General features: G+C 42.4%; 1 protein-coding gene across 4 annotated transcripts in view; it reads right to left on the minus strand.

Moving 5' to 3' along the window:
• CHCHD3 (coiled-coil-helix-coiled-coil-helix domain containing 3) overlaps positions 1-16,133 on the minus strand; it is a 261,885-nt gene that overhangs the window by 165,767 nt on the left and 79,985 nt on the right. For all 4 annotated transcript variants that reach the window (XM_045191092.2, XM_024554978.3, XM_024554979.3 and 1 more), the window contains exon 4: positions 3,613-3,730. In XM_045191092.2, the coding sequence (XP_045047027.1) occupies positions 3,613-3,730 (118 nt within the window). The remainder of the gene's footprint in view (positions 1-3,612; positions 3,731-16,133) is intronic.

Raw genomic sequence — 16,133 nt, forward strand, 5'->3', positions numbered from 1 at the left:
ACTCACATCTAAGGAGACGGCAATCTAAATGTCAGCTGTCAGGGGATGGGGGAGATGGGAGGGAAGGAGGGGTTCGTTTTATTTGACAGTAGCAACAACACATCAGTTTGAGGGGGTTTTTTCCCCTAGTTTTCCTGAAAGACAGCTTTCCAATTCCTTCAAATGTGTGAAACCTAGCCTTCACTTTCGCACAGGCTGCAACACTTGGGTTCTAAATAAAGAGGAACAAATCAATGTTTGGCCATCACTCAGAGTCCCACATCTTAGGGTTAAGGATGACAGGAGCGGGGACCCAGCACTCACAGCAGATCGATGTTCATGTTCTTGGGGGGACTCTCACATGAATCACGGTTTCGGAGGATGCTGCCTCCCCAGCTCGGGATTAGGAAAGTCAGGGACTTAGTAGGCTTGAAGTTCCACACCACGCTTTTTACAAGGCAGTGAGGTACAGAATCTGAAAACCCGGACGGTACCCATGGGGGGAAAAGCCAAAAGGAACTTCATATCCCTAAACATTAATTATATGTGCAATAGTGCTTAATTTCTTAGTAATTTTTTCTAACTTTCAACTGTGGTAAAATACACATAAAATTTACTATCTTAACCACTTAGAAGTGTACAGCTCAGGAATACAAAGTACATTCCCACTGCTGTGCGGCCAATCTCCAGGACCCCCTTCATGCTGCAGAACGGAAACCCCACACCCGTGAAAAAGCTCCCCACCCTGCCCTCCACCCCCGCTCCTGGCACCCACACTGTCACTCACTGTCTCCATGAATCTCACGACGCAGGAAACCTCACGCAGGTGAGGCCGCACAGTGTGTGTCTTTTTGTGACTGGCTGGTTTCATTTCACATAATGTCCTCAAGGTTCATCGTGTTGCATGATGTGTCAGAATCTCCTTCCTTTTCAAGGCCAAGTGTCATTCTCTACACCACATTTTTGTTTATCCACTCGTCTACTGCACCCTTGGGATGCTTCCACTTCGTGGCTACTGTGAACCAAGCTGCTTTGAGCATGGGCGTACAAATACCTCTCTGAGACCTTCTTTCAATCCTTCTGGCTAAACATCCGGAAGCGGGATTGCTGAGTCATGTAATAATTCTATCTTCAATTTTCTGAGGGGCTGCCACGCTGTCGTCACAGTGGCCGAGCCATTTTACTTTCCCACAATGTCACTATCGACCTCGCCAACATCTGTCCTTTTGACAGCAGCCATCTTGATGGATATGAGAGGGTCCCTTAGTAATTTTTATATTTTCTAAGCTTTCTACAATATCCCTGTATGATTTTAATAATTACAGGAAGTCTAGTGAAATATACTCAGCCATTAAAAATGATCACACAAACATATGCTTCTTGGTATAGAAAGACCTTTACCATAGAGTCTAAATTTCTTAATGTGAAGGTCACTGTAAGAATTATACAAGACTATGTTTATCATCACCCATGGCTGGGGATAAACATATACTCGTATTAATATACATGTTTCTTACAGGCTTAGTAGAGTGCGAAAATGAATATAAAAACAATAAGCCAAAAACAGTAATTATCTCTGGATAGTGGTGATTTAAGTGATTTAATGTTTTGTGTCTGTTTTCTGACCTTGACCCACTGAACATGTGTGTCTTCTGTAATAGTGAGTAATAACAATAAAGGGGGCAGTTTGATAAATATGTTGGGAGTCACGGAGTACCTAACTTACTGTAGATGACCACTACGGTTCCTGTGGCCATGAACTATTGCTCAAATGTCTGATTCTCTGAATCAGACGCAATCCTAGTAGAGAGAAGAGTGATTCTCAAGGAAGAGGCAAAAGCTGGAGCACAAAGAAAAATGCCAACCAAGGATCCTTCTACCCCCTAGAAACTAAGAAACTTGATCCCCCACCTTCCTTAAACACTCACACTACTGACCCTCTCCACTCCACGCCGGCCTTCCAAATGGGAGGCTGTGACATTAGTGAAAATGACTCTCAGGAGTAGAGCAGCGATCGGCTATGACTGCCTTACTCAGCACTACCATCGTCTTTCATTCTGAAACCGTCCCCCTTCATGACAAATGGCCAACCTGCCACATCGCCCAGCCTCAGTTCCACTCAGCATGTGCTGTCCTTCGTGGTGGCTACCAGCCAGTCCCTTGGCATTTCTTAATCATCACCTCTATTACGGCTTCACTGTTTACGAGTTCAGCCTGGATGCTGGGTGACTCACCAAAGTAATGGATTCATCCCACATTAACTTCCTTTAATTTTTTTTATTGGTATAGTCAGAGGTTAGCCTCTCAAAGAAAGGACCAAGAGAAAGAATAGGAAAACAGTAAATGACCCTCTTCCTAAAATTTTTAACAATTCCCAGCTGCCTGCTGAACCAAGGCCACCCCTCCCAGGCTTGTGTCCACAGTGCCGTAGCACAGAATCACAGTTTACTTCCCCAGTGAGTTCCGGGCGACTCTCCAACCAGCACTCACAGTTCTGAGGAGTTACATGTGGGCTTCTAGGAAGGCTGACGTGGGGCTTGAGCAGTCCGGACCCCAGGCCTCGTCCAGAGCAGTTCCTCTTTTATCCAACAAAGGGAAATCGCTTAATAAATTATGTTGCACACAGAACACAGAATATTATTGGCCATTAAACACTACATTTCGGAAGAACATTTGGTTATATAAGAAAATGTTCCTGATGCTGAACACTACATACGGCACTATCCAAGTTCTTAAACATGTAATAGACCTGGGAATAAAAACTGTTTACTCAGAGGGAAACACATCCCAATGTCAACAGTGCTTGGGGGAGAGTGACAGATTAATGGGTGCCTTTTAAGTTTTCTTCTTTCTGTTAACAATCATTTTTAGACATGCTTAAGTAATCTTTAAAATTAAAAAAAGTTTTAATTATTTCTTTTCTTTGGGGAAAAAAATGGTCCCCCCACCCTGACCAGTGTAGCTCAGTTGATAGGAGCATTGTCCCACAAAGCGAAAGTCCGCCAGTTCCGTTCCTGATCAGGGCATGTGCCTGGGTCGCAGGTTCGGTCCCTGGTCGGGGAGCATACAAGAGGCAACTGACAGACGTTTCTCTCTCACTTTGATGTTTCTCTCCCTCTCCTTCTCCCTCCCTTCCCCTCTCTCTAAAAATAATAAAACCTAAAAAAAAGAAGATGGTTCCCCAAAGCCCTTGCTCTATATTTTCCCCTAAGTCCCAAAGAGTGGCCAACCTTTGCTGGAGACCTCCTGGACGAACAGCTGACGGTTGGCAGAGCAGAGAAACAAGCCAGGCCACTGGCCCAGGGTTTTCAGTCCAATGCAGTCAAAGGGGAGGAAGGAAGGACACTGTACACACACACACACACACACACTATCCCTTCAGGAGAGATCCCATACCTGTGTCCCGGTATTGATTTTTACTGCAATCACTCTGGAGTTACCTGCCTTAAAAAGTCCTTCATGGTTTATCTTGGCAAATTGTCAACTATTTGTAAAAGGCAAAAATCAAGGAAACTCAGCAAAAAGAACATGAATTTTATCAACACTCATCGTTGGCATGGAGCACTTAGCTGTTCCCAAATATCAGAGATTTCCTTGTAAACTACACATTTCTCTTCCATTTTTAATACCCACCAGGTGCTTTGCCTTGACGCGTTCCTCCTCACTCGATACCCGCTCTCGAAGAATAGCCCTGGTCAGCTGCTCGTTGGCAAGAGCCCTCTCGCGCTCCAGGTCTTTGCCTTGCTTTAGTCTGAAAAGACAAGGGAGGTCTAACTAAGACAGAACACACTTAATAGTTGACAGTATCTTTTAATGAAATAGTTCAATAAAAATAGAAACAGCTGAAATCATATTGACCTCCAGTTTATCAAAAGCAAGTACCTTTTCTAGTGAATCCCCACGCAGACTTCCCTGAGCGTTTAAATAACAATCGGAATACGTAAAGTTTATCCATGTGACTGCTAAACTGGTTTTACAAAGTTCTTCTCATGTAAAACCGAAATCTGCCCACCTAAAAATTCCATCCCTGGTGCCACCATCTGCCCTCTGGAGATATAAGTAATAAGTCTAATTAACGAGCCACCGATAGGACAAATATTTAAATGTGACCATCTCTTCCCCCTCCAAATGGACTGAAATCAATTGTTTCCGGATCACGCGGCAGGCACTGTAGGAGGCACTGGGGACGCCGGGCTGAACGAGAAGGACAGGCCCCGGTCCTCATGGATCTTATACAGCCGCAGGGGACTAAAAGTTAAGGTGTCTGCCCTCCCACCGAGTAACTCCCATTTGCCAACAATCCTCTCAGGCAAAACTGCCTGACCTTTCCACAGCAGGGCCCCTCCCCTGTGGAACCACTCCAAGGTGCCCCTGGCCTCCAAACTAAATGTAACACAGCAGACACAGTCTAGCAAAACAAAAGAGCAGAACTGTACCTCCCCAGACCTGCACACAATGCTCCTTCTATTAATAAAGCGTCCAACTGCATTAGGTTTATCAGTAACCTCATCACACAATTAGATCGTACTAAGTTACCATTCACTAAAACTCTGCATTGTACCTGAAAAAGATAAATTACGTTGGCACCGATCTTCACCACCGAGCCTGGCACATAAAGGTATTCAGATAAACGAGAGTACATTTCAGTCTAATTCCATGGACAAAGATTTTCTGATTGCCTTTTCTTCTTGGAGAGAATAACCCCTCTACACCATCATATCCCCAAAGGTTTAAGTGATGCTTTGAAAAGGTAAAATTGTTATGTTGGTATAAGTGAAACTCTGAGTGAAATCTACTTTATAAGTGGAAATGATGAGTAACAAATTGAACTCAATACTAGTCTATCAAAGTTTAGTTTTAAAAATTCTTGGAAAGGGCCAAAGGAAAAAAAATATTACTATTTTTAAATTGCTACATCATCCTGATACCCCGAAATTCTCAGAAATCAATTACAACAGGTAAAATCACCTTGTAAAATATATTCCAAAGTTATAATGTATTCCCTTAAACCTTGTTTTTGTGTTCTTGAATAAAGATAAGTAATAGAAACAATTAAAACCAGCACTTTGAAATTCTCTAATGCAAAAGAAACTGCTAGGAAATTTTTTTTAAGTAATAAGAACAATTAGACTTATACAAACCAAATCTCTCTATATTACATCACAGTAAATCTCACAAGAAGAGCAGCAACACCGTGATTCCATCCGTCACCTCACTGGACAGGTATGATTACACCACCTGGGAGCTTGCTAGAAATGAAAATTCTCAGACACTGCCCCACACCTACTGGGACCAGAATCTCCGCAGTGGGGGCTGGGAGTAGCAGAAAACTATCTTTCAGTAAGGCTCCCAGGTACCGTATTTTTCAGACTATAGGTTTTAGAGGAGGAAAATAGGGGAAAAAAAAAACCCGCTCCACTGCCACTGCCCTCCCACCCCCAGCGAGCAGGGAAAGCTACATTCAGACTGTAAGACGCACCCCCATTTTCCTCCCAAATTTGGGGGAAAGTGCATCTTATAGTCTGAAAAATATGGTAATTCTGATGCATACTAAAGTTTGTGGGACACAGCCCTCAATTACCGAAATGTAGTTGTACCCAAATAAATGCTGGAGAAATATAAAAGGTGAGTGACATTCAAAACGAAGGGGACCACGCGGGAACACTGTGCTGATAACTGCTGAGGTTATGGACTCAGATTACCAAACTCCACAGCTGAAGCATTTTTACAAGCCTATCACCTGCAAGTAAAAAACATTATCTATTTAACAAGTGAGGCAGAAAGTAAAATACTAAAAATTACTATCATTTATGGATCGCCTGCTGGAGGACAAGCGCTGTGCTCACAAGGCACTTCAGATGCACACGGAAGACTATCACAAAAGTCACATTATAGAGCGAATCCAATACAACTGGATTTTTCTCATATATACCACATTTGGTTTATCACATTTTAAAAGCTTATTTTAATAATAAACATATTTCTTCTGAGTTCACTTGCAAATGGCATAAATTTTCATTATAAATGGAGTTAAAAGTGGCTGAACTTTTAAGAAATTTCATAAAGTTTTGGCCAGTTAGTGAAATAAAAGCAAAAAGATGAAGACAAAAAACCTTCATGTTATAATAAGAAATAAAGGTTCTTTAGCTTGCAACACTCAGTACAGATGCGGGAACTTCGGAGTTGGACTCCGAGTCCCAATCAGGGCTCCGCCACTTACTCGCTGAGTAGTAATACTTCCGTTACCGTCCCCGGGCCCAGTAATTCTCGAGAGTGAAATGGAAGGCATAACGCCCACCTTATACGGCGCTATATACACAAAGGTCTTAGCACAATGCCTGGGACAGAATAAGCCTTCAACAGATGTTAGGTACTGAGTTGGCCAAAAAGTCCATGTAGTTTTTCCATAAAATAAAAGACACATTTTCACCAGTAACTTTATTGATTTGGCATTTTGAGTATGTCTGCTATCTCCCGCTTTTGGCTGTAGTGGGGAGGGGCCGGGGGCGCTGCTAAACATCTTCCAATGCATAAGGCAGCCCCACAGCCGAGGATTATTTGGCCAAAATGTCAATAGTACCAAGAGACTTCGCAACCCACTTCTGACACGTTTGGTCAGTCACAGCACCTTCTCCGTACACGGCACACATCTCTTTTTTGTTTCAGGTGTGCCTTTACCTTTCTTGAAATAACAAAGTGTAATATGCCAAAAACGTTGTATATCTTCTCCCATCTTCAATATTAAAATGCCTGCACAGAAATTCACCAATTTTGATTAGTTTTTTTAAATGCACACCGATATGACAGCTGTCACAATACAATCTAACAAAATTGTTTCAAATGAAGTTAGACAACTAAGCACCACTAGAGCCATCATACGGAAAAAACTAAACAAACTTTTTGGCCAACCCAATAAATAGCAATAATATCAACAGTACCCACTATAGGGTCAGGAATACAAGAAAGCAGTGATTTTCAGAAGAGAAGAAAATCTCCAAAATTTTCACCAAAAAGTAGCTCTGCTTTCTTTTTATCACCTTCAAGGGTTTCTAAAATCAAACGCAAGCGGACAGTAATGATCTGGCAGCCCTGTCCTTGCACATGCCTTTCTCTCTTTCCCACTGGTCTGTAAGGCCCACACGGGCGGGGACCTGGTCGGCTTCTGTTCCCTGCTGTATCCCGGTGCCTGCTACCCGGAAGGTGCTCAGCAAACACTTGCTGCCTGTGCCAGTGCAAGAAGGAATGAACAGCAAACAAGTGGCAGGAAACAGAAGACTGGGGGGGGGGGTGCAGATTGAGGAAACAACCAGAGACAGCTGAAGCCTGCGAGGGCCGAGCCACCACGCTCTGAGTGTCACAAGTGTGACTTAATCCCAGTGACACAAAGTCACTTAAAACAGACGGATGTTTTAATACTTTCATTGTAACAGACATTCTGTATTCCACAACGTCAGAGACTCTGGAATATCAACACCTAATTATGACTGATTCTTGGCTGCACAGACATTGGGAGTGGCACAAACTGACTAAAAAGAAATTATTTTCCTTTCTTAATAAATCCTTACAGTTACCTTCATTTACCCTAAAAATAGAGCTGTATCTTTAGGAGTCCGGCAGTAGGTCCCAGAACAAATTCTCATTACCTACCAGCAACTTAGCTGTACCATTTAATAAACATCAGTTCTCACAGCTTCAAAATTTGAAGGCTGAACTGTATGAACATATTTAAGTCTATATACTCTTAAGGTCCCTTGCAGTTACAAGTTTTACAAGCATCATACATTAAATATCTTACCCCCATCACATAAAAACTCTTGACAAAGGTGGTGGCAAGGAGTAAATGAAACAAAAGTACTTTCTCCAGATTTCATAGCTTTCACTCAGTGGGCGCTTATATTTCTAGCCTCATCCTTACAGTTTCCTGCTACTTGATAAAAACTGTACGCTCGGTCAGAATAAATGGAATTCCCAATGCATTCAGCATATAATTACTGGGTGACCAACACTATCCTGGTCACTGGGAATAAAATGAGGAGCAAAAAGAGACAAGGGCCCCACTTTCATGAAGCTCAGACTCTGAAAATGCTTTATTTGTATAAAGTGAGGATACTATGAAACAACGTGAGTGAGAGCAGACACATGAACTGAAATCTAACGAATAACTAATTTCACAACACAGGCAAGGAGACAGTGCCGTGGCGGAACCATCAGTTGGGTCTGGAATCCCTGAGAGACAGTTTCCCTTCGAGCTCTGTGGCTGCTGTTTCAGATAGCAAAGGCTGGCACTGAGGAGCTCTCTTAAAACACACACACGCACACACACCACAGCACACGTGCACAGCACAGGACACATGAAATTTTCAATAAAAATTAGTGCAAGGCTTGAAAGGGCTCACTAAAGCTTAGAATCACTTTTGCAATTTTAGGGAAAAATTCAGAAAATTTTAGAAGGCAGTTTTGCTTTCTTTCCAATTATTTTGAAGGGCTGAGTTTCACAAAAATGGTGTAACTAGTTGAGGTTTTCTTTTGATTTTAGAAGTAAAAGCAACAGACTAGAAGTTTCTAAATGTATTACTCCTCATTTCCCCAACGCCCCCCTTCACGAAATTCATTTACAACAAAATTTTCCTCTAGTAAGTTTCCTCTTTCACTGATTCATTTAGATCATTTAACAACTATTCTGCAAAGGACGACAGCTTGTATTCTCAGAAACTCCCAGTTCTTTTCGGCACGCCCCTCCGGTGCCTTTGGTTCCATATTTCATCAAGCTATTCTAGTCGGTGGCCATCTATGAAAGGGCAGAAATCCATAGGATCAGACCATTTGTCTCTTATTTTGAGCCAAATCAGAAGCCCAGGCTTTCGGGGCCTCATGGAGAGCTGCGGCCCAGTGCTGGAGCTGAGCGTCAGAGGCCAGGCTGTTTGGTCAACCCTCCAGGAAAAGAAACGGGAGTGACCAGCTCACTGACAGTGAAAGGCAGCGCTGTCCCTTGACGGTCCCTCCCTGTTAAGTAGAAAGAAGGCGTGAGATAAAATGTCTTTCATTATTAACTTGGGTTTGCAAAGATTTAAGAATTATCCCACAATAAAACTCCATGTACCAAGTGTCTCAGAGAATACGTTCTCTTTATTTACTGGCATTTCCCACCTATTATTTCAGATCCCCTGGCCAAATATTCTACATTAAGCCCATTATTATATGTTTCATTTAAATTTCCTTCTTTTAAATATGTATCTCTCCCCATTTAAATTCTCTAGAGTTTTAAGCAAAGTAGTAGGAGTTTAGTGTAAACTTTTCTTATTTGCACTAAGTAACTGGAAAGCTTAAGCTTAATGAAACAACCAGCAGTCAGCTCGGCCCTTCCACAGCGAGCCCAGCAACTTGGCTCCTCTTCTTGGAATATTCCCAGTTAGGTGAGAGATTTAAGATACCCGAGCAAAATCGAATTCTAAAAACCACGTAAACCTCCCATAATGAATATTATTTGAATACGCTCTTTTAAATGGAAAAAATAATAACAATAAACCACTCACACACATTCAACTTTCACAGATACATACTATATAAATCTAGTTCTATTTACTTTGGTTTATACATAAAAACTAAAGGGTTTAAGAAAGGGGGAAGGGCATTGCAAAGATAACTGGAACAAGGTGTTTTTCATATACTCGACTCCGTTGTCTTCCCTGGAGGAGGCATGCCTATCTCCCTTTCTTCCACACAAGGGAAACTGAGCTGTGGGAGGACACGAGAGACGTGCACTGACCTGACCTGACTTCCCACGCCACCCTTCTTCCAGCTCCGCAAGGGTTAGCTCCCTACAGGAATTGTTTCCATACATTGCTCACCTTTGTGGTCACATAGGGCAGTTTTAAAACCCTGTATTATTCATAATTACTTTAAAGCAAGCTCATTTTTATTTGTTTTCATTATATCCAGTCAGAGTTTGCCAGAGTCAAAACTATTACCAGCCCACTCCCAACATGCTTTGCCATTCGGTGGTCCTACACGTTTCTCTCAACGCGAGTACTGCTTATCTGGCCACTCGCAAATAGTCAGATTTATCTTCATGTAGGCTGACAGGTAAGTAATTCTATACAATTCTAGCTTAGAAAAACGACTTTATAATTTAATATATAAGGCCATTACATTACTGAGGGAAAATTGACAAGAACCTCAGCTAATGGGAGAGAATAAATGGGAAACTGAGACTGTTAGAGATAAGATGACTTGATGAAATAATTATCTAAAATTGGACAATGACCATTACACACAGACAAGATCTGCAAAGTAGATCTGGACCCAGAAAGACTGTTTCAATGCTGGAAAAGAAAAATGAGGGGCTACAACCTCGGAGGTCATTTTTAATGCTAATGATGAATCTTATTTTCATGCATCACACTCTGCCAGAACATGCTGAACCAGCATTCAAAATATTATTTACTATTCATTTTTTAAACAGAAAAGCTGAGTCGGTAATTCAGCAAACTAATTATAAGACTATTAAAAATAATGCCAGAACAAATATACAGCTTTCTATTAATAAGACCTTATAAAAATAAAAGTACATAGCAAGCTTAATACTTCTCAGATCAAATTATTTAAAATCCTGAAAGAAATGTATGTCCACTGAGATTTCCAAATAAATACAGAGATATACACTGATGTAGCCATATTATATTCATATATCATACCTATATCTAGCTCTGTTAACATCTATATGTATCTATATGTAATATCTGTATTTGTAACAGATAAAGAGCTACCATTTATTAACGCTTACTTTGTACCAGGCACAGTTCTAAGCACTTGCCAGGTATAACTCATTTAATCCTCACAAATGCCTTATCAAACTGACCACTGTGTTTCAGATAAGGAAGCTGAGGTACAGAGAAGCTATGTAAAGCCAAGACTTACAATAGTTGTAAGTAATTTGCCCAAGGTTGCAAGGCTAGTGAGAGGCATAGCCAGACAGCCTGACTTTGGGAGCCCGATGTCTCGTGGAAGAAGATAGAAGCACACACACAAATATATATGAGAATGTGAGCCATGGGCTAAGAACTTTGTCTTCTACAGACACTAAAATGTGCCTGGCTTCTGGCAGACATTCAACAAACACTTCTGAAAGAATAAATACAGAGTAGGAGTAAAGTCTAACCCTACGGAACATTGGTACTCCTTATATAATGGTTACTTAGCAATAGCTAACACTGTCTTGGAAAGTCAAATAACCGCAATCTGGCTAATCATGCAGTAAATCAGTATTATTTAACCGCATTTCGGCCTGGTTCTCGGAATAACCGAGAGGACGTTTATGTAGGTCATCCATGCTTCTACATAAATATCACTTAAAATGTCATTCAAATTTAGTGAGGAAGGTTTCCTTCCTTTCTACAAGAACATTAAAAACACGTGATTTTGTTTTCATTCATACTGAAATTTAGTCACAACCTAGAGGTTTTCCAGCAAAGTTTCCAAATGATGCTGGAGAAGAGGCCACTCAGCCTGTGATGGGAGGCCTCCGACTGCCACTGGGGAGCCCCGCAGTCCCCTCCCCCTTCCAGGTGATCACCTACCATGTGCGCACACAGTGTGTGTTACTTTGTACCGGAAGTCCCTATTTCAGCTCTCACTTGGGAACAGGTTCTACTTGTCCTGGATTTTCCTCATGCCATTTCCTTATCAAATACACTCTCCTCCTAAACTAAAAAATGTGTTTATATCTGACAAGAATTCTGATTTTAGTTCACAAGTTAATGTCACCACATTCGTGGCCCCGTGCACCCCCTTCTCCCTTAGGAATTCACAGTTAAACTGCCCGAGTTACATACGCAACACTGGAGCACCCTGTCCCCCCTCCACTACACGGACCTATGGCTGCTTCTTTATCTGGCCTGTCTGCATGTTTAGAGACATCTTAAACCAAAATAATCAACTTTTTATCTTAAAGCACGTATCAATTGCTATAATATTCAAAATACAACGTAACAATGGTAAAAGTGGGGAGGCAGAGACACATGCTGTTAAACTGTGCCGTATACTGTTTTATAGAAGGAGTGGAAGAAAATGCCCCTACATGACCTGTTGCTACTAGAGACTTGTCTAGAAGGTACCTATGCCCCACCCCCTCACAAACACACACTGGACAGGTGTGTTTACTAAGATGCTGGCTGAGGACAAGCATAGCGTCAGCTGGAGGAAAGGGAACTGAGGACAAATCCAGATATCTCTGGGGCAAATCCCTTTCACTGGTCCAGACGGGCAAGCCATCAACTCCCCTGGCAAGGACTGGCCCCTTTGGAGATGGACATCTTCAGCCAGGGACAGATGACGATGTGAGGTGGCTTCCTCCTGAAGGTAAGAAACGTGGACAATATTCCTGGTTCAGTGACCTGAGAGACAGGAGTGGGCATCTTAGCAGCATCCTTGCATGTACAGCGGCTTGGTATCTTAGTATCCTTATGGATAAAAAACATACGTCATGCCTTTTATAGTGTTTTGCACTTATGTTTCCTTTTCATAAAGGTCCTATTTTTGCGAGGACGCACACTTTGAAATTATGTCCTTAGTTATTGTGGTAAGCCTTGGGAAACGTGGCCCAAGAGAAGACATTACCATTCTCCATTCTAAGACTTACAGGAGGAAAGAACCAACACTTCTCTTTTCTATTTCAAAGGTCTTTCAAGTTTGAACCGAAACACCACCTCTCCCCGTCTACCTGCACTATCCCTCTCAGACATACACGCCACCTCACTCACTCCACCTCTGAGTCTGTGGTCAGCGCTTCAATGTTAAAGACAGTGGATTCCTCCACCAAGACCAGAGTGAACATTGTTAAGGAAAGAATGATTGCACAAATTCCTTTATTTATGTATTTTTTTACTCAAGTAGTCTTTGAATTTCTAACCACTCTTCATTGATGTGTTGAACTGCTAATCAGGCACAAAGGTGAACGACTGCTGTCTTTATGACCTGTGCTCGTTATCATTACATAACTGCGCTTTTTTATTCTTTCCCTGCTCAGAACTCTCAATGGCACCTTTTCTCATCCTTCTTTTTGTTTGGTATTGTTTTGCCAATCCAGTGACTTTTAACCTTCATTGAGGTTAAAACAAATTACTTCAAGTGTACGTCATATAAATACATAGCTCTCGGTGGGTGGGACGTATTTTAACATAATCTGACAACCTTCATCTTTAAGTGGCAGTTGTGATCAGTCACAGTTATTAACAACGTTAACAATTGATTCGCTTACTTTTATTTCTTCCATTTATTATGTTTACCATTAATTTTATATTTTTCCCTTTCCTTTTATTAATTTCATCTTTTTCCCCTCTGTGTCTTGTTTCCCAATTATAGCAAGTTACTCCACACCCTCTTCCTCTCTCAAAAGCATCTGTGGGGTTCCCTTCCAGGACATTCACACTCTTTCCCCTACTATTGTTTAAAAACGCAATTCCTACTATTTTCTCAACCCCTACACTCTACAAAGGCAGTAAGATGGTATCATTGAACACTTCGACTCCCCCCACAACCCAACTCTTAGCTAAGAATCTAAGAAAGAGTTCCGTGCTTTTAACTTCATACAGTTCTTTAGGTTTTCCTTTCAAGAATTTCTCTTCAACCTCAAGAATCCTTATTAGTACCTTCTGACGTTCCCAGTCCGTCATTCACGTGCACAATGCAAAGACGGATGCCGTGGGTGCTCCCTCGCCTCTCTGCAAACTGCATTAGTATCTCGTTCTTAGTATCTCTGTTGTGGTTAATTTGTAATGTGGTTAGAATTGTTTTTCTTTAAGCATCTTCCTAAGATACACCACTCTGTCAGATATTTAGCTATGACTCCCAGCATCCCATCCCTCTTCCAGCCTCTTGCTATGTGATGTGGGATCTGGGAGTCTCTTAACTACTCTGCTTTGCAGCAGGGTCCCTGTTAGGCTCTGCCAACAGAGGGAGCCAGAGGGAGACCACAAGGCTGGAGGAAGAAAAAGCATCTCTCCTGTGTGTTGTCTGTGCCTTCCCCCATTGCTCAGGCCTGTCTCACTGCTTCACACTGGCAGCAGCACTGTGCTCCTGCGGCAGCAGTTTAATTCTGTTTGCGGTTTGCCCACCCTTGCAAAATCAACCTCAATGCACTCCACACTCGGGAGACACCACCCATACACTGAGTCCCAGACCCTGGCTTCTCCTCAAGCTCAGTGATATGAGCCCGCCAGCTGGGAGACACCCCCTCCTCAGATAGCTGAGCTGCAGGTCCAGAGCCCTGCCTCCCGCTCCAAACTTCAATCTTTTAGCAACTACTGCTTCCTGCCAGCACTACTTCTGGGACACCTTAGAGCTGCACTGTCCAACACAGGAGACATCATCCACACGCTGGCTCTGGAGTCCATGAAGCGCAGCTTGTCCAAACCCAGACGTGCTATCGGTAAAAAGTACACACTGGATTTTTAATACTTAGCATGAAAATGTAACAGATCTTGTTAATAAATTTCATCATCGATTACACGTGAAAACCATAATCTTTTGGATAAATGGAAAAAAATAAAACATTTTTGAATTATTTTCACCTATTTCTTTTTCCTTTTTTGGAGAGGCTACTAGAAATTTTTTAATTACATAGATGGCTCACAGATATACACTTCTACTAAACAGCACTGCATTGGTGGTGGTGTTTTTCTGCTCCGTTGCCTCATTAACAATTCTTATATTAAATTCTCTTTATAAAAATAACTGATGAGTTTTGTCTCCTTAATGGACTCTGGCTGCGAGCTGATAACATTAATAAATTCTCTAAAGCCCTGCATATTTGTAAGTCTCTTTTTCACCCTGACAGGTAAATGGGAGCTCAACACAGAATTTAGGGATTCTGGTCCTTTTTCTTGGGAATCCCTGGCAGTGATTCCACCACCTAGTTTCCAGTTTGGCAGAAGAAAAGCCTAAACCCAGACTGACCCCATTTCCTTCACAAGTCAGTGCTTCTTTCTGTCAGGAAGCTTGAACGAGCTTTCTTCTCTTGACCCTTACGTTCAGAAACTTGAGCAGTTTATGACTAGGTGAGTGTCTTTTCTCGTCAACCCCACCTGGCATAGGTCTTTCAATTTGCGGATGCCAGTCTTTCTTCAGCTCAGTAATATATTTTATATCATTTAATTATCACCACTCCTCTATCTCTTCCCTGTATCTCCATCCCAGAATTTGGTGTATTCCATCAACTATAATGTGCATGGGCTTATTCCCCCCCATCCTTCAATATCTATGAAATCATGATGCCTCTCAAAGTGAATGTGCCCTATAATCAAGTGGCAATGGCTGCCAATGCTACAAACAGGAAAAGCACCTCTGAAATATTCTAACAGTTCTTGCTCTTAGAAGCACCTTTTCCGAGTGCTCTTCTCATCTGTTTTCCTCCCTGGCTGGGGCTTCTTTTTGTCTGCCTGCTCACCAGGGCTCAGGCCCAGCCACCCGGCTCTGTCAAGCAGAGGGGCCTGCTGGCTAGCCTGGTGGTACACCACCAGCAGGTGGATTTTCAACCCCTCGTCAAGGGAGCCAGGAGAAAGTCTCCCTCTTTGCATCTCCCACCCCAACCCACCCAGACCAGCTGACAGGGACATGGAAACCAAAAGGCTCTCTGAGGATCATTCGGACAGACCGGGCCAAGTCCAGCGGTCCTCGTGCGGTGCCAGAACTAACGCACTGGCTCACACCCAGCCACCAGAGGCTCCGCTGAGAGGAAGCGCTGGGAATTACACTGAAACTGAAAGGACAGTGGAGATGCCTTCCGGCCTCCAGCGCCTGAGAATCCTCTCCACTTAAAAACTTCTATTACATCTTTACTTTTCTTAACATTGAAGGGTTACTTAAAGCATTTTAGGGCAGAGTTGATAAAAAGTGCTGAATGGGGCAATCTAGGGCACTGTACATTAATTCTTCTGAAAATTGCTTCCCTATCTTGCTTTTTCACTTATAAGCTGCATTCTCCTAAAAAGAAACCCTGAGGGGTAACATAGCCCGCCAGGACGACAGGCACGAGATAGCACACAGGGTGAGAACACCACCAAAACACAATCAAGTAAGAGCAGTTTTACAACGGTCCGGTTTTGCAGCTCACTGATAACAATGAGGGGTAACTAAGGAGCGGGTCTTAGGGAATCAAG

This window comes from Desmodus rotundus, chromosome 6 (genome assembly GCF_022682495.2).
Source record: "Desmodus rotundus isolate HL8 chromosome 6, HLdesRot8A.1, whole genome shotgun sequence".
Classification (NCBI taxonomy): Eukaryota; Metazoa; Chordata; class Mammalia; order Chiroptera; family Phyllostomidae; genus Desmodus; species Desmodus rotundus.